General features: G+C 33.5%; 2 protein-coding genes and 1 non-coding gene across 3 annotated transcripts; 1 reads left to right on the top strand and 2 right to left on the bottom strand.

Annotated features, from left to right (window-relative positions):
- The first annotated feature begins 4,823 nt into the window (after positions 1-4,823).
- LOC131621168 (small nucleolar RNA R71) lies at positions 4,824-4,930 on the top strand. Its single transcript, XR_009289495.1, has one exon. It is a non-coding gene; the product is annotated as a small nucleolar RNA R71 (small nucleolar RNA).
- Positions 4,931-15,053: 10,123 nt separating this feature from the next.
- LOC131616495 (uncharacterized calcium-binding protein At1g02270-like) lies at positions 15,054-18,541 on the bottom strand. The gene is made up of 11 exons (XM_058887831.1): positions 18,382-18,541; positions 18,015-18,257; positions 17,808-17,912; positions 17,450-17,555; positions 16,901-17,121; positions 16,729-16,805; positions 16,525-16,639; positions 16,297-16,422; positions 16,019-16,174; positions 15,814-15,921; positions 15,054-15,598 (listed from the first exon to the last, which is right to left on the bottom strand). Exons 1-11 carry the CDS (start codon positions 18,382-18,384, stop codon positions 15,368-15,370), a joined length of 1,491 nt encoding a protein of 496 aa, XP_058743814.1. The 5' UTR covers positions 18,385-18,541; the 3' UTR covers positions 15,054-15,367.
- Positions 18,542-22,117: 3,576 nt separating this feature from the next.
- Positions 22,118-22,900, bottom strand: LOC131619967 (uncharacterized). The gene has a single exon (XM_058891002.1). The coding sequence runs from the start codon at positions 22,898-22,900 to the stop codon at positions 22,118-22,120; it is 783 nt and encodes a 260-aa protein (XP_058746985.1).
- Between the last annotated feature and the right edge of the window lie 2,416 nt (positions 22,901-25,316).

The following is a 25,316-nucleotide window of genomic DNA, read 5'->3' as shown; positions in this document are numbered from 1 at the left end:
ACCGGTTGGGGAATTGGCGATCACCTTGCACGATGTGCATTGTCTTCTCCACTTGCCGATTAGGGGGATGCTGCTGAACCATTCCCGGATCCAGAGGGTCGATGCGATCGAGTGGATGGGGATCTATCTGGGTATGGACCCATATATGGCTGATTTTGAGTGCCGGACGACAAATGGGGCTCATATCCGGTTCTCCACCTTGAGAGAGCTGTATGAGCACCACTTGGTGGCGGCGGCCGATTCCGAGGAGGCGGGTAACGACTTATTTACGGAGTATCACCGTGTCTGCACTCTCAGGTACTGGTTCATGTTCTTGGTAGGCATTGCACTCTTTGTGGACAAGAGTGCAACCTACGTCGACGTGACTTATCTCCGTTACTTCATGGACCTGACTACCATTCACCAGTGGAAATGGGGGTCAGCTATTCTGGTATACGTATACCAGAAGCTAAATGAAGCCTCCAACTGGAGGATCAGGAAGTTGACTGGATCTGCCACACTCTTGACGGTACGTTTCCTTTTAATTGTTACACATTTATTTATGGTTCATATTTATTTTTAATACATTATCGTGTTTGTCTTTCAGGGCTGGATCATCTCCTACTTCCCCCGCATCCACGGCTTCGCCATTGATCCTGCGTACGATGACGCTTTTCCCAGGGCCGCCAGATACATTCTCCAAAGGGGAAAAACGCATTGGGACCATATCGCAGGTACCTCGACCGCAAAGCTCAAGATGACATTCGTTGGACGCCATTCAGTGACTACACTATTGTTGTCCCATTTGACCGCATCGCGTTATACTCTGGTTGGTTGGCATGTGGGGCCAACACCATGGTGAGGTATCTGCTAGAGCGGTGCATGCAGTAGTTTTGACATGTGCAGATGATACTGAGGTTGCCGTTTGAGGCTGCTCCCGACACAGTTACCTGAGTGGAGCTCACTGCCTTATTTGAGGACTGGGAGCATCATTTGGTCCCGAAGGAGTATCGTCGCATGCAGGCAACCCAGGAGTGGCATTGTGTAGAGGGGTACGTGACATGGTTCTATCGGGTGTCACATCCTCTGATGACACCCGACGCTCCCGGAGCTCCTAGGCCAGCATATGAGGAGATCTTGGAGAACCAGCAGGCCGATGATGACCATGCCACTGATCTCCTGCCGATATGTCAGCGGATAGAGATGCTTGGGCGGGACGCATTGGGCCGAGGTATCATTGTGCACGGAGGTCCAGAGGCGGTTGCAGTCGTGGAGAGGATGGTCAGCGACGCGGGCGGTGCGGCGGCTTATACTAGGTAGAGGAGGTCTCAGTAGGGGGTTTCGATTTATTTTTCTTTGACTTTATTGTATTCGGCTTATATTTCTTGACATTTACGTACACTTTCGTACACTATTAGTTGTATATATAATATTAGTATTTTATGCTAATATGTCGCTTATTTTATTCGGGTTATATTTTACTTATATCTGTTTACTGGAAGCGTTTTCGTTTAATTAAAAATACGGGACTAAATGTTGTTTAGAAAAACACAAATAAAACAATTTCTGCATATTTCGGAGATGTATCTCCGAAATGATCCAAAAATGTGAAAAAAGGTGTTTTCGGAAATGCATCTCCGAAAACACCCCCCATTTGATGTTTTCGGAAGTCCATTTCCGAAATCTGGGGAAAAAATTTTAAAAAAATTACTTCGGAAATACATTTCCGAAGTAGGGGTATTTTTGGTTTTTTCTGGAGGTTCTCTCCCTAGGGGGGTCTACAAAGAAAATCTCTATAAAAACTAGATCTCTCTTTTCTTTTGATTTTGGAGCATAAAGTTAGATTTCTATTATCTTGCTTATAGGATCTAAAATTATATTATATTTATATTAATTAATTAATCTATGTATTAATCATATAATATTTTTGTGATAATGAAAAATATTATGAATTGGATTAGTCATTAATATAAAATATTATTTTTCTTACAACATTAAATATTTAAATATTATTTTTTATTCATAATATTTTTTATTAAGTTTTTTTAATTACAACATTTTAAGATAAAAAAGTATTTTATTATATTTTTTATTGGTGAAATTTGATAATCTATCGTATAAGAAAATTCATTGTTCTAGAAAAGACATTAATGTCCTTATTGTTTCTAAGCTTGACAAGTGGGTGTCGTCTCCATCTAGATTTCAATTGTTTTGTTCTCTATATTTAAATATTTAAATTAATTTAATAATTACCTCTTCCATAATTCTCTCTTCTCATTGGTCAAAATGATTCATTCTAATTGAAGGACCATGTATAGTTATTTTACACAAACAGTGTATTTCTAATTAATCCCATAAATCAACATTTAATTAAAAATAATAATTCAACATATCAGAAACAATTTTACAATATATTAGAAACTATAATTTTAATTTACATGTGTGAATTAAAGAGATCCAGCAGGTAAATTATGTAAGAATAATAAGTCTTGTCTTTTCCATTCATCTATGCTTGTATTCAAATAATTTTTTTATAATAACTTCTTATAATTTTTTTATAATAACTTCTTATAAAAATCATGATAAATCAATTACAAATATTTTTATTCTAAATATAGAGATATGAATATAATCATCTATAATTGATTAATTTATTACAATCATTGTTAAAATGGAATATTAGATGAATGTTGAGACTATCACGAAAATTATCAAAGAATTGTATCAAAAGTTCTTTAATGAATATGTCAGCAATTTGATAACATGGAGAATATGTAAAACTCTTACATGGCCGCAAGCTACTTTTCACATAAAATGTATATGCATCTCGATTGTTTGGTGCGTCGATGTTGCACTATGTTATCAGATAGATAAACTGCACTCACGTTATCACAATAGACTAGAGTAGATGTTGTAATTGAGAAATGTAGTTCTAAGAGAAAATATGAATTGAACCACATGAGAGATGTTGTGTCACTCAAAGGAACCATCAAATATTTTCTTGTACCTAAAAAATCCACAAACTTCAAATAACATTAGCATTAGATGGCCGAGGAACTAAGTCTCACGTCTTATTTTCAATAAGAGCATAACAAAACAAGGCATCATCCTGTCCAGTGTTACCAGAAAAACTACATAGATGGTTGACATTGTTATCCCTAAAAATAGCACCACGTGTTTATAAGGTATGAACTCCGTTCGAAGCATCATCAATATTGACTTTTATGCAATTAGGAAAAAAGTATTTCAAATAACTTCTTTAGTGAAATGAGGTCTTGGAGAGTGAATTTGCACTTTAAAATATTTGAAAATCAAGAAGTAAGATATTAAAGAGAAACCTGTGACAAAATTAAGGAAGATGTTAATTAAAACCACGTGAATAATATATATTTAATCCCCAAAGGTGTCACACGTCTCTTTCAAAACAAACACACTTCTCAAAAAACTTTTTCAAAAATACGCAATAGTTAATCTCAAGCAGGTTTAACTGAATAATTCCAAAACAAATAGTTCAACAATCATGCTAAGGGAAATAGTCCCAAAATCCTTAGAAAACACAACATAAACAAAAAAACTCATCCATGTGTTACATAACAAAGAGACACTGCGAAACTAAATGAAACTTGAAAAACATAAATAAAGAAGAAGACAATGTGAACCATTCCTTAACTCAGCAGCTACTACTCATTACATGTATCTGCAACATAGGCATAACGAGCCACACAACAGCAAATAAGGGGTGAGAATAACTTTACATAAGTTATTGGTGTATTAAACAACAAGGAAAGAAAACACGGCATAACTCGAGATCATACAGAAGAATTCTCATCCACAAATAATTATAGTGCAAATGTGAAATGCTATGTAATCCTCCCCCAAATGCATTTGCTACCAAGTGTTTTGGATGTTCAAGTTGTGTTAAGGAATTACCCACGTCTCCGATCTCTCTCTAAAAATGTGTTCTCTCTGAACAATGAGACTGTCATTGGTTCTCTCTAAACACTTGACCTCGTTTACCTATCTCTGATATACAATAATGCATGAATATGGCAACAACATCCACATTAAAAAATCAAAAAAAATTATTATTCAATCTCATATTTAGTAACAACAATACTCATATCTCGTACTCAAAACAAGGTTCTCTCTGAACCACAAATTTGCCAATGCAAGGCACGATAATTCTCTCTGAACAATTCAACTCATACTCAAAAAGGTTTCTCTCTAAAACCATAACTCAACAATGTAATTACGACTCATTAATTATATTAATAATCAATAATAGAATAAAATTATATGATCACTCAGTAGCTCAATTAACACAACACTCAAATTACTCGTTAACTCATTAAAATACTCAAAACATATCGGCAGAGTAATATTTATTTATTTTATACTCGCAACTCACCAAAAGGGTGACAATCTTTGTCTTTAACTCAAAAGAGTTCTCAATACGAACTCTAAACAACTTTTTAATAATCTCTACAACTCCAAAACAAATCTAAATGACTCTGAAGTACTCTAAAGTATCATAAAGTGCTCAATTGACAACTCTTGCATGATTGATATAATGTCTCAAATAACTCTAAAGTATCATAAAGTCCATTTTGGCTTGCATTTTGTCCATGAGACTTATCTCATGTATTCCTCCTTGGGTCTCCTTCTTACCTATTGTTGCTCATTCGGCTCCCCATTGGTAATGGTTTTGAGCCATATCTTCAATGAGGGCACAAGCTTTAGGGTAAGGTTTGTTCATCAGCACACCACCACCGGCAGTGTTGATGGACATCTTAGTATTATAATGAAGTTCGTTATAGAAGGTGTGTATGATCAACCATTGCTCTAGGCCATGGTGTGGACAATCTCTCAAAAGGTCTTTATATCTCTCCCAGGCTTCAAAAAGTGATTCACCTTCGTTTTGAGTGAACATATTAATTAGGTTTCTAAGGACAGCGGTCTTGCTTGGGGGGGAATACCTAGCAAGGAATACTCTCCCAAGGTCTTCCCAAGTTGTTATCGAGTTGTCAGGAAGAGAGTCTAACTAGTCGTGTGCTTTACCTCTAAGGGAAAAAGGGAATAGCCTTAGACAAATTGCTTCAGGTGAAGCACCATTTGCCTTTAGGGTGTCGGCTAACTGGATAAACACTTTTAGGTGTTGATTCGGGTTCTCAGTAGCGAGACCAGCGAATTGGCTTTGTTGTACTAATTGTAATAGTGAGGGCTTTAGTTCGAAGTTATTAGTTGTTATAGCAGGATTTACTATACTAGAACTAGGCTCCTCATTAGATGGTTGGGCGAATTCCTTAAGAGGTCTTTGGTTACGGTCTTCGGCCATAGCTCTTCTTAACCTTTGGATAAAAAAGTGTGCTCGAGTGTAACATTCAGGTTCCACTAAAGGATCTACTAATGTTTCGATGCTACGATTTTTACGCATCTACCGACTAATAAAGCCTTAGTCTAAACGGGATAACAATAGGGTACGAAATTTGACGAAGTTTGGTCCCCAGCAACGACGCCAAAAATTTGACGGGTCTGTAAACAGAGTCTAAAACAAAACTGCAAGTGCACAACCTATCGAAGTAATATATAAGATTATCGAACCACAGAGATCAATCGTCAATCTATCAACTCTATTGCTAAGGTGCTTATCTAAGGCGGTTGAGAATATTTGATATGAGTGCAGTGCAAGAAAATAAAGGAATAAAGTAAATAGCAGATAAAACCTACAGGTTCGAATGTAATTCACGTATATCAGATAGCATTCCAGTTACATATGGATAAAATTACTTACGAGGACATATTTTCTACTTATAGAAAGGAACAATTTAACGGGAACTTGTTGCTTTCGCGTATTAAGAACTGAGTTTACTCTTTAATTCTATCCATTCATTTATCACATATGAACAGTGCACATTGCGTTAAAAGTAGTAAACCTATTTTAAGAAATTAATTACTTGTCTTAGTAGAAAAGTGATTTTAACTTGGAAAATTTAACTTAAAGAGATTCTTGGCCTTTGGCCAAGAATCAGATTTCAAACCCATAAACGCGTCCGAAAATAGTTTCAAAATCGTTTTCTAAAAATGTGTTAAAGATTCTTAATTAACCAAACAAACTACTTTCGCCCTTTTTGTTTGGTTAAAAACTAATCAAATTTGATCTTAAGTATGGACGATTTTCGATCTTACCCATAAACATTTAAACACAGTAAACTTGAATTAAAGGTCAAAACATCCTCAATAGTATTTCTATTAACGTAACACTAGGAAAGCGATCATGACAACGATCCTTACATTCCAACCCTTATAAATTTAGTCAGACATGGAAATAAAAGCGAGCCTATAAAAACGTGTAGGCATGGTAAGAGCGAGAAATAAATAAAGTAAAAGAAAGACAGTAAAATAAAGCAATTAGGCAAGCCTATAAAAACGTATAGGCATGGTAAGAGCGGGAAGTAAATAAAGTAAAGCAAGACAATAAAATAAAGCAATTAAATAAAAACTTCTCCAATTGGAGTCTTTTGAATCTGGTACAAGCAGAAAGTAAATGGCGAGGAAATGTAAATGGCGGTATGATGAACTTCAACCAAAGTGCTCCAAACCCGATTACAAACTCAATCTACACCGTGACAACTCTTTGATGTGGAGGGATTGTCACTTTACAGATATTGATGGTATATGGCTTAAGTAGTAACTAAGCTTGGATGGTTTGAAGAAAATGAAAAACAAAACTATATACAGAGGTTCTTGAAGATGCGCAAAGACAAGGATGCCCCTCAACTCCTTCTGAGCGGGAAAGAAAATACAAAGACCGCGCCCGTTGAGGGGGGTCCGCGACCACGGAGCAGGCCAACATGGAGATCGTGGGGACGTGGCAGTTATCCCCCCGGTCGAAGCGGGACATCACCACGCTCCCTTCAGCGAGCGCTGAGTTGGACGCCATGTGTGCAAAACTACTGAAAATCTCGGTTTTTCTGGCTTTTTCGTTCGTTTTCTTCAAAATAGTGAACAAAGGGGACATTACCTGCCAATGAGCCAAGAACATACATAACACAGAAAAATATCCTAAAAACTAATGAAAAACATGGGCAAATCGAGTCAATTATATGGTGCATTTTAGTGCGATCAGGTGTTACATTTGTCCTCAATTTGCTTTCCACTTTCTTCAAGGATCTGTTAAACTTTCTACCAAGAAGAGTTATAGCATCTGATAGACTTTCTTCTTTCTCACCATGATTTTAATTCTCTTCAAAGTTGGAAACAAAAGCTATAATTTTGTTCTTCTTACCTATCATTTAAAGTCATCTCAAAGATTTGTAAGGAGCTAATGAGTTCATCAACTTTTAGCATACTTAGGTCTTGTGCTTCTTCAATAGTTGTAACATTCATATCAAACTTCTTTGATATGGATCTGAGGATCTTTCTTGAAAGCTTTTCTTCATAAATATTTTCTCCTAAAGCAAAGGAAGTGTTGACAACGTCACCTAGTTTGATGTTGAAGTCTGAAATAGATTCATCTTCATTCACTTAGATGCTCAAACTTTGTAGTAAGGAGCTACAACCTTGGCATTATAACCTTAGATGTGAATTCATTTGCAGTTTTTAGAATCTCTCAATCATCTTTGACTTCAGTACATGTGTTAATCAATCTAAACATGTTTTTGTCAACACCGTTGAAGATAACATTCAAAGCTTTGGAATTTCCAGGAGCTTCATTATCTTCAATATCAATCCACCCAGCTTCTGGATTTAAGATTGATGTTCCATCTTGAGAAGTAATCACGGGGTGTTTCCAGCCTTTTACAATTTCCTTTCATGTTTTGTTGTCCATGGATTTTAGAAAAGAAGCTATCTTGGATTTCTAATAATCATAGTTGGTGGCATTATGACTGATCCTCCATCTTTAGTATTGTCCATTTGAACAAAATTGTATCTACCATGTTGCTCACCCGAACAGAACATGGTGCCTTCTCTAATGCCAATTGAAATTCTGTTCTTGGGGATAGATGTTGGACACGATATCTAAGACAACATGTACAACTGAGTTAAAACAGTTTAACTTACACAAGATGATGAAGCATAAAATCAATAAAGAACACAATAATCGTTAACTCAGTTCAGTGCAAACCACACCTGCATCTGGGAGGCATTCAATCCAAGAAAAGAAATTTGATATTATAGTAGTATTAGTACACTTAGTCTTACATGAACACACATTGTTCACAGCCTCTTCCTAATACTACCAGATGACTTTCTATTTAAAACTCCCCTTAAATATGAGGGTGTTTCTCGCTTTCTCTCATTGTCTAACCTTAGTGATCAACTTCAATAAACAACTTAAAGAATGTTGAATTACAACTCAACTAAACAAATCAAATTGTATGCTTTAAGATATGAATGAAAGCGCTAGAGTGGTGTACAAGCAACACAAACAAAGGACTCAAATATAAACCCTAGCACTAAAGATCTTCAATTCATCCCATGGTCTTCAACGATGGAACATAGTCTCTTTAAATAGCAACACTGATTCTTGGCTTTTTCAATGGACATTTGATCACGTCCAAAATTGTAGGATATATAGTTAAGATTTTTTTTAAAAAAAAATCTCCAAAAAGATTTGATTTGATTCAAATTTAAATCTTCATTTAAGTTGATTTGATCATGTCCAATCTAATCAAACAAATCTATATAAATGCATTGCTAAAAAATAACAACAAATCTACAATAAATATGATTGAAACAACCAGAAAATACGTGCAGAACATGCTGGGACATTTGTTCTCACATGTGTCCTTTCTTCGTAAAAACAACTTTGAACATACCATGAAGTTTTGCATAATGCAGTCAACCCAAAAAAATAATAAAAATATCTCAAAAATAATTAAATTGAAAAGTTTATTCTTTTTTTTATTGTTACGTGAGCTAAATTTCTAAAATAAAATAATAATAATAATAATAATTGATTTTAATTTATATTGCATTTTACTATAATTAATAATTTTTTTAAGAATGTTTAAAATATTTAAAACTAAAATAGCAAATTTTAATCAGTACTCCCTCCCCGTTCATTTTTACGTTTATTTTTGTGAAAATTTTAGAACTTTTTTTTAATTATTATTTTCAAAGTTCAAAGTAGCAGTGATTATAGTTTTTTTTTTTCAAAATTACCCTTAACTATTTATTATGGAGAGAGAAAAAAGTATTTTAAAATTAGGTGTATTATAGCGAAAAAAGGTCATAGTTTGAAAAGTAACAATAATTATTAGCTTTATTTATTTATTTTTGATAAAAGAGAGGGCCAAAGCCCGGGAAAAAAAACTACACTACAATCAGACGGAGAGAAACAACCCCTCTAATATCTGCATCGACAAGATGTTGAATATGACTCATAACATCAAGATAATAAATAACATCAAAATCTAAATTACAACCAATATTAGCCTCCCTATAAGTATGAGAGACCTCAACAGAGCAAGGTAAATCCAATAAACGGCGAATGTTCTTCAACAAAGCTTGCCTCACAATGCCACTAACTGCACCCTTCTGAATAACTTGAACCACCGCTAAGGAATCAATTTTAACCTCCACCTTCAAAACTCCAAAGCTCCTAACATACTTTAGCCCTTCAAAAACACCCTACAACTCTACGACATAAGCATTACACGCACCTAAGTACTTGGCAAAGCCACCCAACCACTAACCCTTGTAATCACGAAGGATACCTCCACAACCCGCTTGCAAGCCATCCTTACACGCACCATTAGTATTGAGCTTGACCGTGTCTTCTGCAGGTGGCTTCCAACCAATCCACTAACACACGTTGAATGTTCATGATATTATCCTTAGCATTCTTTGCCCGATAATACTCCTCTGATAACCTCTTGACACAAAGCCCTGGGTTATTAGGCTGTTGATACTCCTCCTCATGAAGCTCTTTATTCCTTCACAACCACAAACAATGGCACGCCGTCGCCCAAAAGTCACACCTTTGCACGCCATTAGAATCACACCCTTTAAAACTAATATTCATATGAATCCATTTCTACAAGTCAACTTGAAAGTAATTACTCCCTCCGTCCAAAATTATAAGACGCTTTGGAGAAAAATTTGTCTCAAATTATAAGTCACTTTACAAGTCTAATGCAACATTAATACAATTTTTCCTAATATACTCTCTATCATTTATTACTTTCTTTTTCATAATCTTTTAATTTCGTTTTCCAATGTAATTATTGAAGGGCAATTTTATAAAGTTATACATCATTTCACTTTCTCATAAATTAATAATTGCATTTCTTAATTCGTGTGAAATGTCCAAAAACGTCTTATAATTTTGGACGGATGTAGTATTACACAGCCCATAAGTAAGGATGACAAGCAGACCCAAACCCGCGGGCCCCACCCGTATCCGAATCCGAGTCAACGGGTGAAAACTCGAGTTGACTGGGTTTGAGTTCGGGTGCAGATTTGGATAGTGTGAAGCCCGCACCCGAAACCCGAAATCACACCCGCTTATATATATATATATATATATATATATATATATATATATATATATATATATATATATATATATATATATATATATATATATATATATATATATATATATATGAGGGCATATCATATGAGAATGCCATATTTATATGAGAATGTGAGAATGAATCTGAACCATTGAATTTTGAAATAAATGGCGGAGATTATGTGCGAATCTTTTTTTCTCTCTCCTACATCATTTATTTTAATAATGGAGGAGAGAGAAAAAAAGATTTACACATAATCTTCACCATTTATTTTAAAATTCAATGATCCAGATTCATTCTCACATTCTCATATGATATGTCATATATATATATATATATATATATATATATATATATATATATATATATATATATATATATATATATATATATATATATATATATATATATATATATATATATATATATATATATATATATATATATATATATATATATATATATATATATATATTAGAAAGTTGTAGGAAAATTGTAGAAAAAATGTATTTCATGTATTTTGTTGTGTGTTCGGGTTTGGGTGAAAAAATCCGAACCCATCGGGTGTGGGCGTGGGTGTTATTTTGTCACCCGAACAACTTTTGATTTCAGGTTCGAATGTGAGTTTGGGTAGTGCAAAACCCGCACCCGACCCGTTGTCATCCCTACCCATAAGCAAGAAATTTTGCCAAATTTGTACGTGTAAAAAGTAAAAAGTAAAAAATTTGCCATCCCTATTTTATTTTATTCTTTATTTTTCACCAATTTTCAACTTTAGTATCAACGGATCTTTCTTCTTTAGGCTCTTCGGAATTGTCCTATTTTTTTTCTTTGCTACCATTTCAAGCCTCTGCAACACTGCTCCTTGCTCAACTTCTGCATCATTGTGATTTCTAATCTTTGAATATAAATAAGAGCTAAACAAATTCAAAAAATTCAAAGAGAGAAATTTTGAAGTAGCAGAAACAGAGAACCTAACAAAAAAATCAAACAGAAACAGATCCAGAAAAACAATGAAGAAGCATTAGAAGAGGGGAGGATTTGTGCCTCTCTCCCTCATATCAAAGAAGCTCTCAGTGTCACCTCCAAGCTCCAACAATACTTGCGCATTTCGTGCTGCTTCATTTGAGAAACGTGTGTTGATTGCTACAACAATTGGAAAAGCACTAAAACTGCCCCAGATTCAGGTTTGTATATAATGCATTTATTTTAATCTTCATCATATATTCCCTTATTCTCTTGCCAAAATACATTATACCATTTCTTTTATGGGTATGAAATGTTTATGCATTGTAGTTTATATAAGTAAAGACAAACTTTAGTCACATTCCATTTTAAATAATTATTTTTAAAACATAGATCAAACTTTTGTTCTTAGAGTAGACCAACCTCTACACAATTTTTGCAACTAAAGAACCGAACCAATGCTACAAATTTGCAACATGTTGTCATATCTTAAGAACAAAAATATCATTGCATTCATAATACTACTGACTAAATATATTATGTCTACTACAATGTAGCCATCTGTCTAATTGTATCATAAGATAGCGCAACCACCCTACATGATATTAAAGAAAGAAAAAAACCTCTTACTCTGAAATAAATTTATAGATGCATTGCTCGTGAATACTTTATCATAGTAATCTAAGATAGTCATCGCAACAAGTCAAATACACGCGGTTGTTGTCAAAAAAGCGAGTCCAATAGTCACCACTGTAAAAGAAAACTCTTTATTAGAGGTGTACATAGGTCGGTTTGGGTTGAATTTAGTCAAAATCATAACTCAATCCGTACATGGTACATTGGTTTGGGTGAGGTAAAATAACTACCCACAATATCATTGGGTCGATTTGGGTAAAACCATAAATTTATGGGTTGGATAGTAGGTTACTCAATTTTTTCTTCATTGTATAATTATTATACGTCACATTTTTTCTTAATAAATAGTTTAATATATTACTGTTATTTTTTTAAGGGAAATGCTAACTATTAAGCATTCTAAAATAGTAAATTTATCTCGGTAATCTGCGTATTTAATGTCTCGAAAATTGAAATATTAAATTTTCTAAAAATATTTTCTTTTTTTCGGAATGCTTAACTATTACCCTGAGGGCACCGGTTAGCAAGACCCTTTTTTTAAACATCAAATGTCTAAATGTACAGTAAAATTTATCATAAACATATTTGTAAAAAACCAAAGTTACATTACAGTAAAACCTAGAATTTCATAAAATACTTGCAACTTACTAGAATTAGCATCAACATGATTAAAGTGTGGCATCTTAAATAGTTAAAATCATTACTTACTAGATAAAAAATGTTCAAAATGTTGAAATTAAAGCAACCAAAATTAAAAATATCAAAGTTATCACTTGTTAAATTACAAAAAAGACCAAAAATATAGTCACTCAGTAACTCATGGGCTTTGCGGGTTGGGTGTGGGTTTATCCATAACCTAATTATTTTGAATGAGTTTTCATTTTTGAAAATCGTATTCACCCAATAATCCGACTCAACCCATTTTTTTGGTCGGTTTGAGTGAGTTTTCCTGGGTTTATTAGGTTTACGCAACCCACGTACACCCCTACTCCTCATTTCTCCAGCAACAAGCCATAAGACAGACTTAATAAAAGTTGTGTTCAAAAAGATACTGACAATTGCGGATAGTGTACTTGCAACAAGCCATAAGACACAGGCTTAATAAAAGTTGTGTTCAAAAAGATACTGACAGTTGCGGATAATGTACTTGTTGTGTTTTTCATCCACTTTCTACATTCCATCACAAATGTTTTGTAGTTCAAAAAGAATGTCTCAATAAGCTCCAAACCGGATATATTAGGATTTTTTAAAAATACTTCATGTAAAATGTTCTCTATATCCTACGAAAGAAATTATTTAATGAATGTGCAATATTATATACAGCAAAATTGTTATTCACAAAGCAAAATCTAGTCTTATTAAATTTCAAAATCGACTTTATAATTGATTTTTGTCGAAATCATGGTTGATATGACTTATATTAAGCTAATCACCAACTGCCACATCATATGTTGAAAATATCATGAATACAAAGAAAAATGTTGAATGTAACAAAAAAACATATTCACGACATTTTCAAGATATTGGTGTCAGTTGGTGAATTTTAATATAATGCACACCAACTACAATTTCAGTCAAAGTCAAAATTAAAGTCGTTTTAAAAATCAATAACACTAGATTTTGTTTCATAATGCATATTGTGAATAACAACTTCAATGTATATATAGCATTGCTCATTCATTAAATGTTTTCTTTTGTAGGATGAAGTGTTTAGGAAAGTCTTAATAACTTCTATTTGAAGCCTAATGGGATATTCTCCTTGAACCACAAAATATTTATGAAGGTAAAAAGTGGACAAAGAACATGACAAATACATTCTCTGCAAGTGCCATTCTTTTTGAATGACTTATGGTAGGAAAAGTTTTCTTTCACAATGCTGATTATCGAACTCGCTTTTGTGACGGTGGTTGCACCTATCTGGTTATTTGCTACATGATTACATGAGGTTACAATGATGAAGTATTCATGAGAAATGCATCGGTAAATTTATTTTATAGTAAGTTCAGCCTTTCTTCTTTCTTTAATATGCTAGGTGGTTGCGATCTTTTATGGTATTATAAATGTAATAATATTTTGTGCTCAAGATACGACCACATTTTGCGGATTTGTTTTCTACGAATGTGACATTTCTTTAGTTGTGAAAAAACACTTGCGAATTTTGTAGAGGTGGTTATGTTCTTTAGTTGCTAGATAAATCAAACTGATGTGGAGTTAAAGATGATAGAAAATTCACTGCTAGATATAACTTTATGTATGAAGAAATACCAATTTCTTGGTGCTCCAAGAAGGAATCCGTTGTGGTATTCTCTTCTTGCGAAGTTGAATACATTGCAATGTCGTTGTGTGCATGTCAAGTTGTATGATTGATGAATTTGATGAAGGAATTGCGTGCGTGTCAAGTTGTATGGTTGATAAATTTGATGGAGTTGTGCAACAAAGAGAATGAAGTGATGACAAAATTGTATGGTTGAAAAATTTGATGGAGTTGTGCAACAAAGAGAATGAAGCAATGACAAAGTTATAGTTATAAACCTTGTCAAAAATCTCATCGTCGCGGTATGAATTAACAATAATTTTTTTTATAATATAAAAATGATGAATAACAATATTGGCCGATACCATGTTGTCACGACTGTTTTCACGGTCGCATGTTTAAATACTTTTTATGTTTAAACTATAATTATTCTTTTATTATCATTAATAATTATTATTATTATAGTACACTTACAACCTATTATGAATGCATATAAATAATTAGTATGCTTTGCACAAAATTATGTTACTAGGCTAAAAATATCTTGGGCAAAGCATATGTCACAATGCAAAAATATCTTTACCCTGTTCTTCCTTTGCCAAAACAAAAACATGGACAAGACTCACCAAAATTGATTACTTGGTGACAGTTATGGTACATCTGTCAGATATTATTAGCACAGTAGCACACCAATACTTAATACCAAAAATGTCCTCTTAACTACTTATTCACACACAATTATTTACAAGATAAAGTGATGAGACATTAGATGTGGGGGCTAAAAATAAAAATGAAAAATTACACTGAAGGCTCATCCATAAACTGTTCATGTTCTTCTTTACTCCCATATCAAACTTCTCCTAAAAAGGAACACTTTTTTTTAGCTATATACCTTATGCATTCTCAGACTATAGAGAGAAAAAATGTTCCAGTATAGCCTATCATTCCTAGAAAAAACGTGTAATAGAGACCAACAACTTTGGATTGGTAAACCACTAGTCGATAATCCTTATCATGAAAGGTGTGACATTTTTGCCGGTGAAAATACAACAGTTAACCTAGCATGATCAGAAAGAGAGTAATCTTCAGGCCAGCGTCCTTTCTCCATTTCACGCGGAAACAACATCGCATTCTTCACTTTAAAACCAATGGCTTCTAGCTCCTGCTCAGTTTTAGAATTCTCCATGCATCCATTGAAATTTTCCAACACGTGCTCTGAACATGTAGAATTCCAAATCTTTTGCTGTACATGTTTAATTATCAAACCGTTAATATTTTTAGTAGTAGCAGAAAAAGAATGTGTTCGATGTTGCTAATGATCTTTGTCAAAAACAAATTTACATTCTAGCACAATGCATTAGGCATATTCAATGTGTATACTATAGATCCACGTATTCAAATGAAGGCATGTTCAGAGATTTTAATGAGATACAAAAGTGAAGATATACAATATTATACCTTGAATTCTTCAAAGTCGATGACACCATTTCCATCTACATCAGCTTGATTCCATAGATCTTGCAACTGTTGAAAGCATAGTCCATAAGGCACGCCAATTAACTTAACCTGTAGAAGTTACGAGATAGTGAGACTTTTTGGTCAATTTTAGCTATTGCAAATGGCAATTTATATCATTGTCTGTATAATAGCAGATATGAAGTACCTTACGGAGTGCTTCAGAAAAACTAACATACGTAACAGAATCAACACAGTTGTTGCCCTTTAAAAAGGTAAATGCTTTAACGGAATCAGCACAGTTGTCGCCTTTCAAAAAGGTAAATGTGTCATCTTCAGACAATAATACCTTCCGAAGCTGGAACTGAAATCCAGAAGAAAAGGGGAAAAAGGAAATTTAAACAAAGAAATAGCAAGTGTATATCGAAGAAAAAGAAATACAAAGACACCTAAGAAAATATATAAAACTGGATGAGTAGAAACTACCTTTAGTATACTAAATACAGCTTCAGCCCAACTTGTTTTCAAGGGTTTCCGTGTTTGGTTAGGATTACAAAGCCAAATGAAATCAACGCCACATATATTTCCTCTATGATTTCTGTGACTAACCCACTGCCGATATAAAGGATATTCAAGGAAAACAAAAACATGTTAACACCGTGTTATAAACAATAGGAATTGTTGTGCACAATAATCTAATAGTGTGATATATACCTTGTGTGCGTCTGCATAACTATCAGTATATTGATTTGCAATATCGTATGATGATACAAAACCCTGCGACCTAAGGAACTTGTAAACATGTCCTCGCTTGCTTCCGTTCCAATCGCTGCATTAGATAAAACATGAAGTTGACAACATAAGACATCTGACTCAGTAGCAATAGTAACATCACAAGAAAACCAACAATACACTTACCCGCATAGAATAATAGGCAGTGGTTTGAGCCGGTTTTCTCTCTGATACAATTCCACATATTGTAATATTTGATAAACCTACAAGAAGGCAAATGAAAGGCAAATTTAAGGATTGAAAGAAGCCGAAAAATGAACAAGAAGAAAGAATTTTGTATTGCTGCAAATTCGCATACCTGGTCCAATCTCACTATAGACAGACTTGAATCATGAGGAAAAAGCAAGTGTGTATTCACAATCAGAAACTCTTGGTGAACACTTTCTATTTGGTTTTGAAAAATGGGATTAACTGATCGAACATGTAACAACTGAGCAACACGGTCACCGCAATCATTGAAAAGCAATTCTCGATAATTTATGATTCTTAAATGTTCTTTGCGTATAGCAGTCAGCAGACCTGCAAAATAAATGTCAAATTTTGAGCCATAGAACAACAATACTAAGGAGAAACATTACTTTGGATTCTGATGTGGAAAAAACCTCAAAACCAAAGTTTTAAATTGCAGTCTGCTGGCCACACCAACTATATTTGTCTCAGTTTGCTACAATATCATAGACAACGACGTAACTGTGACTGCAATTGCAATTTAAAACCTTGCTCAAAAGTCAAAACAATCCCACAAATAGACATGAAGCATTAGCAATTCGGCAGGCACTAATCACTAATAAAGAAGCAAGTAATGTTTAAATGAGCAAAACAATGAAAGTCATTTTCATGCTCTTACCGTCTCCACGGTTGTTGGTTCGAGCAAGCTTGATGAGTTGGTAGCCAGCATCCCCAAGTCTCTCCTCATACATGTGAACTAGTTCTTCACTTTCAACCCAAAATTCCTACAAAATAAACAAAATAATAAATAAACATCATAATAACATAGAATAAATCATGTAGACTGAACTATCACTAGTCAATTGCAGATAGTAATAAATAGTGTTCTCTTCAAATTCTGCTATGCTTCGCCACTATAAAGCTCTGACGGCGCCACTATTTGTCAACACTTTGTAAACAATAACAGTTGGTTAAAACTGTGCTACGCTCACTATATACACTATTTCACAACCAATAAAAAATGACAAAATCATTACCTGTAGACACATGATAGAAGATGATTCAGAAAGCAATGAATCAAGAATCCTTTGATTCCTAGCCAACCAAAATGATCTGAAATCACTTTCTCTAAGTCCTTGATTCTGTTCAAAACAAAACACACACAAAAAACAATCTTTTTAACACATGATTCTCCTACACATAACACAAACTACAAAAATAACAGAAAAAGAACAAAACAAAACCTGTGGATCAACCCGTTTGTAAATAGGAGCAAGGATATTAAAAGTAGTGAAGGAAACACAAGAAGAGTCTTTATCAACAACATCCACCATTGATGAAAAACAACCACTTCTATTTACTCTAGAAAAATCTCCATCACAGCTATTATTACTATTACTATAATCATTGATAACAACATTATGAGAAGAACAAGAAGCACTGTTCCCTCTTCTCAAATTATTGAACTTGGAGCCAGCAGCTACCACCTGAAATTCAATCACAAATCAAAAACCCTAATCAGTAAAAATCATCAAAATTAGGAAAATTCATAAAAAAAAAAAAAAAAAAAACTTAATCTGGATTTGATATAGATATAGAGAATGAAGTTACCATTCTGAAGATTCTCGCCACGGTAACGAAGTGTGAAGGATTGAAGATGGAAGAATGTAGATTCTGTTATCGCTTTATATATCTATATGGTTTCAGAGAGAGAGAGAAGAGAAGAGAGAAGTTGAGTTTGAGGGTTGGAGTAGCGTGTGCTTATTTATGTCGCGTATGTGTTGTTAAATATGATGAGCTTATTAAGGTTTTTTTTTTTTTGTTGGTATATACTTGAAAAATTAAAATAATATAATAATTGTCGGCAGAGTGGAACAGTGTGATTTTAAATAAAAACTAATTTTTTTCATTTTTCGTTTTTTTTTTATGGTGAAATATTCCGATTCTTGTTTTATTCGATGCCACTTAAATTTTTTTTCAAATGTATTATAGGAAAATTTGTAAACAATTACATAAAGTAAAATAATTAAAAACTTTAATTTTTTTTAAAAAAGAAAAATATAATTAATGATAAAATGTAGCGATTTTTTTTGTCAAAAGTTAGAATTTTCTTTTTGTCACTCGTGTCTCTTCTATTCTAACACTTAACCTAGTCAAATTAATTGATGTCATATCAATATTGACATGTTTCTCTAGACCTGCTAACACGCTTAAGCCACGTAGACATATACGAACTTGCATATTCCGCGCTGAGGAAATCGTCTGGTACTTTAACCGTTCTACATTGAGGGACTCGCCAAAAGGGAGGATCACCCCATAAAACCATCCTCAACCGTAGGAACCATCGGCGGGGCAATAGGCGCCTTTAGAAAGAGAGGATGGTTTTAAAACACTCCGCCTTTTAACAAGAAAGTCCTCGTGCTTGAGGGATTGTGTAATATCTTATTTGGAAAAGTCATATATTAGGGCGTCTATCGCCTAACAAATGGGCCGCTTGGACAGAACCAAACGTAGTCGCCCATACAGTCCGTCCGACGTGATAGTTAAATAAGAAAAAGTCTTTGTTGACTCCGAAAATATAGCCGAACACGATCTCCATAATAAAAGGGAGTGGTTAACACTACATCCAGAGGCCATAAACTCTAGGTGTCGGAGAAATCCTATATATATGCTATCCCTCACGGGGATAGGGTCTCTCAAGTAACACATACTTACATAGATTCAAACACCACTCCGAGAGCACTCCGCTTCGAGTAACCCTAACAACATAACTCCAATTGTCCGCCTGCGATCTAGCAGCGCCGTCCACCAACAAAGCCTCTCACCTCATGTAAGTTGGTCCCTTAAACAACCTCAAAAACCACAGTAAATGGATACTCGCCATCGCGAGCTAGCCCTCACCCTCAAACACGTAATATGCTTACTAGTGCCTTTGAATCTCCCTGCCCGTGGAGGAAAAAAACACACACACACCTATACTTTTTTGGACATTACAAAACCCAAACTCCAATAGTCTATTTATAATAGAAACCCCATATTTAATTTTGAATTATGAAATATGTACCAAATTCAACCATCAACAACATCACTAACCTCTCTCGGTGCAAATTTGCCAGCGACAGCGAAATGGGTGTGCGTGTGCGGCAGAAGTAGTGACTAAGCTTCCATTTCATCTTCCACAAACAAGTCTCGCCTTCTCTTTTCATTTTACTTTTGGTTTGAATGATACTCATTATAATTTTATGAGTTTGGGGAAAAAATGAAGAAGAAGAAAATTAAAACACAAAGGAGTCAACTTGATCTTACTCTGAGACAACATCACCAACCGTCAGTAACAAGTTTGCAATATCTAGGATAAATAGCTATTCTCCTGCAATTTAACTAAGAGTTTTTATTCAAAGTGATGTGAAGAAGACGATGAATAAACTCAGACGGTGAGAAAACTCTGCAACAATGTTCTCGGTGGTATAGTTATAGTTCGGATAAGAATGCAGAATATTAAAACACTTATAATTCAAAAGTTATATTTCCAAAATTCTATAATACATTTACAACTATTTTACAATCCCACTCAAATTATACATTTTTGAAATCAAAGTAATGATCTGACATGGATGGTGATACACATATACACATTAATATTATGATGTCAAGATAATGGTTATATTATATGCTTTCATAGTACACATAGACCATTGTCACAAAATCACTTTCAATATTTTCAGCCAAAAACTATGTAATTGTGTTTTTATTTGTACAGAAACATTGTGAGCCAAATTACCGTGTCAAAGGTTTTGTTGGTGTTATTGTCGACCAGAGTTACTTTAATATGATGACACGCTTTCATATACTATTAATCTATTATCACAAGTACTATTCCCCAAATTCACCTTCCATGTTTTCAGCCAAAAATAGTGTTTTAATTGGTTGTTTTTATTTGGGCAAAATACTCTACCAAGTGTCAATAAAAATTTATTGATACGTTATTGTCAACCAAAATTACATATATTAATATTAAAATATTATTTTATTTTGATGAACATATAATAATGATGGTGTGCTTTTATTTTACAAATTATATAATCGATGTGCTCTATATTTCCTTTTATTTATTATTTAACTTTTCTATTTAAATTTTATATATATATATATATATATATATATATATATATATATATATATATATATAATTTTATTTTTAATAATATTGTAAAGAATAAAGAAAAAATACGAAAATAATTTTATATTAATATTAGTAATAAATAACATATGTACATGTCCGGTAAATTTAAAAATAAAATTTATTTATATTACTCAATTTTTTCACTATTACAATAATTTCAGTGGCTTTTAGTATACTTACACAAATAAAAAAATCGAATATTGTCATAGGAATCATCCAAAAATTATATATTATCTTAGGAATAATCATCCAAAAATATATTGCACTATAACTATATATTAACGAACAGATTGTTAATAAAAAGAATTTAATGAAATGTTTCCATAGTCCTTTACATTTGATCCTTATAATCATTTCCCTTTATTTTAAAAAGGCCACTTAAAATATTTTTTTAAAAGTAATTATACACAATATAAAAGTATTTTAAAGATTTTTGTTACAAATGTTTAATTTAAATGATATATATATATATATATATATATATATATATATATATATATATATATATATATATAAATGATATATATATATATATATATATATATATATATATATATATATATATCATTTAAATATATATATATATATATATATATATATATATCATTTAAATATATATATATATATATATTTAATTTAAATATATATATATATATATCATTTAAATATATATATATATATATATTTAAATGATATATATATATATATATATATATATATATATATATATATATATATATATATATATATATATATATATATATATATATATATATATATATATATATATATATATATATATATATATATATATATATATATATATATATATATACAGGGGTGGCCCTGAGCACGGGCTCGCGGGGCGGGAGCCCAGGGCCCCATAATTTTAGGGGCACCAAAAAACTTTTTTTTACCCCTATATATATATATATTAAAAGAAAATTTTTTAATATAAAAAAATACTTGTTAGAATTTTATTTTTGAAAAATACTGACTAACAAAATTATAGGGACACTACAAAGTCAAAAGTAATAAAAGAATGTAATTTCCCGTAAATTTTTTTTGTGTAAGCAAGAATTTTATATATGAGAGAACTAAGGGTTCTCAAACCTTGATACACAAGAACGGAACGAGTCCGACAAAAAAGATATTACAAACCAATTACAATAACGACATAAAAGACAAAGTGTCTTTGCAAAAATCGTGAAAGTTATAATTGGAATGAGCAATGTCGCCAAAGGAAGACCACCTCCAACTTAAAATCTTGATGTTCCAAACAATATTGTTAATATTCCAACTGTCATTCCTAAAACAATAGTCGTTCCTTATCAACCAAATAATCCAACAAGTGGCTAACCAAAACACCTCCAATTTTCCAACTTTGATACCTTTTACCCGACCCTTGGAGTTCCATTCCATAAAGAACGATATACTTTCTTCCTCTTTCCAACTCGGGTAATCCACCCACATATCAATTTCCTTCCAAACAACCTTAATCACATCACATTTGAAGAACATATGATCCTTATCTTCCAAATGCATATTACAAAAAACACAATTTAAGTTAGAAGTAGGAAAGTTAATACCTCTATACACTAAAAGATCTTTAGTGGGAAGCCTATTCACAAAAAATCTCCAAGCAAAAGCTTTAATCTTAAATGGAACCTCCATCTTCCACATCATCTCTAAGGCCTCTTCGTTCCTATTAAAAGGACCAAAAGGCGTCCGCAAAGCAACAAACCGGTGGTAACACGAAGAAACCGTAAAAGTCTTTTCCGAATCAAACAACCAACTCACGGAATCATTATCATCATGCAATCCCTCAAAATTCTCTAAAAGAGCCCTCAAAACCGCCACCTTGTCTAACAAACCCGCATGCTCCACCTCACACGCCGAAATTCTCAAATCACCCCATTTCAACTCCCCATCACACCAACCTCCCATAGCCGCTACGGAAACGTTTTCTCAAAGAAGAAATCTCAAAAAGTTCCGGAAAGGCCTCCATCAACACAATATTATCTAACCAACAAACTTCCCAAAAAGGAGTAGTAAAACCATTGCCCATATTAAAACAACAATTAGTAACGAAAGGGTCATAAGAAAAAAGAGTAGAATGACCAACCTTTACTAAGTTCCGCCACCAAAAAGATGAAGAAGAATGTTTGAAAGAATCTCCGCCACACAAAACATGCATTCTTAAATCTCCATACCGAGCCTTCGAAACCTCACTCCACAACAACCCCCCTCCTTTGACTATCCTCCATCTCCATTTATTTAAACGAGCCAAGTTAAAGTCTTTAATATCTTTAATGGCTAAACCTCCTTTTAAATAAGGCAATGTCACATCTTTCCAAAATATAGAATAGAATAAAATCAATTAATTCTCCTAAAATAAAATCAATTAATATTATATCTATAATTTTAGCAACTAAAGAGTTTAATTGAGACACAAAAATTAAAATAATGATATAGAGAATTTTTTTATATTATTGATAATGTTATTTGGGGCACCACTCTTTTGATTCGTCCAGGGCACCCAAATTCAAAGGACCGGCCCTGTATATATATATATATATATATATATATATATATATATATATATATAGCATATTTTTCTCCTAAAAAATAGGCTATTTAGTATCACCGTTTGGTCAATTATTTTAACGGTTGAAAAATTAATGAGAGTGACTTGTTAATAGAGAGAGATAGAGTGAAAGGTAGGGTGCAGTTCCCTCAATAAAATCAGAGAATCCACACCCTTAGTCCACCAGGCCAACCAATTTTATCGGTTCATTCTCATCACTTGTATGTCGTACAACTATCACCTAAATTGTGTTAACATATAATATATTTTGAATTTTTCTTCACCCACCTCCTAACCTTCTTGCCAACCCCTGGTGAATTTACCACAATACCTCTTGTTTCGGAAGTTCATTCCCGAAACTGTACTTATTTTCTTAAAAAAGGTGTTTTCGGAAATGTATCTCCGAAAACGTGTGTTTTTTAATATAAAATATTGATTTCGGAGATGCATCTCCGAAATAAAGTTACATTTTCAGAAAATGTGGTGTTTCGGAAGTTCATTTCTGAACACACCCTCCTTGGAGAATTCGGAAATGAACCTCTGAAAATATGTCTGGACAGAATAAAATGAAAAACAACAACAATTCGCTTTATTTAATCGAGTGAATATTACAACGATAATATTACATAAAATTAAAGTTACATATATATTGTTGAACACGGGTAGGTGGGGATGAGAGAGTGGTGGGGAGAAAAAAAGGCTTCCAAATTTCAAAAGGTGTACTACTGTAAGTAACAAATGACGGAGGAGGTGTAACCGGGGCCGGAACATATGACGGAGGAGGTGGATGTCCGGAGGAAGAAGAACCGGAGGTACGTCCACCGCGAGACAAAGGAGCCAATCAATGTAAGCTATAATTTATCATTATCATCAGGGGACGTCATTACAAAAAATTGGGAAAAAAATCTTATTATTTTTAATCTTGATTTTTTAGAAATGACGTCCCCAGATGATAATGATAAACTATAGCTTACAATGATTGGCTCCTTTGTCTCGCGGTGGACGTACCTCCGGTTCTTCTTCCTCCGAACATCCACCTCCTCCGTCATATGTTCCGACCCCGGTTACACCTCCTCCGTCATTTGTTACTTACAGTAGTACGTATTTTTATTAACATGATAAATCCAATACAAAAACATTGTGCGATACAATCCGAAATCCGAACAAAACAAAACAAAACAAAAACATGTTATTCTGCCCGACGAGCGTTACAAAATACACATCAAACAAAATAAAAACACGTTATTCTTCTCGACGAGCGAACTCCTCCGAATGAAGATAATTATACCAATCTTCATCCCACTCAGTATCAGAACCATCAGCGTTGATCACGCCTGAAGGCTGAGCCTGCGCGTCCGAGCCATGGACTCCCAGGGGACGAGAAGCAGAACCAGTCAAAAGCTTCTTCTTCTCCTTCGCCTCCTTCACCTCCTTCACCTCTTTCACCTCCTTCTTTGAAGAACCCTTTCTTCCCTTAACGCCCTCTTTAGAAGACGCAGTCCTGCGTGCTTGTTGGTTGTCTGACATGTTCCTGTAAATAGTTGAAATCGATTAATATGCGAGACAAAATAAAAAACAAAAAAATTTGAACTTCTGATACAATTCGGAAGTTCATTTCCGAAAACTGGGAGGGAGGTGTCTTCGGAAATGAACTTCCGAAACACCCCTGCGATGCACTTTTCTGCAACTTCCATGGCAGACCCCTAAACCAAACTTCAAACCAAATCAAAATGCTTCTAAACAACCTAAATACTACTAACAACCTAACCATATATC

Source organism: Vicia villosa, linkage group LG7 (genome assembly GCF_029867415.1).
Source record: "Vicia villosa cultivar HV-30 ecotype Madison, WI linkage group LG7, Vvil1.0, whole genome shotgun sequence".
NCBI lineage: Eukaryota > Viridiplantae > Streptophyta > Magnoliopsida > Fabales > Fabaceae > Vicia > Vicia villosa.
This window is presented reverse-complemented; position numbering and strand designations above follow the sequence as displayed.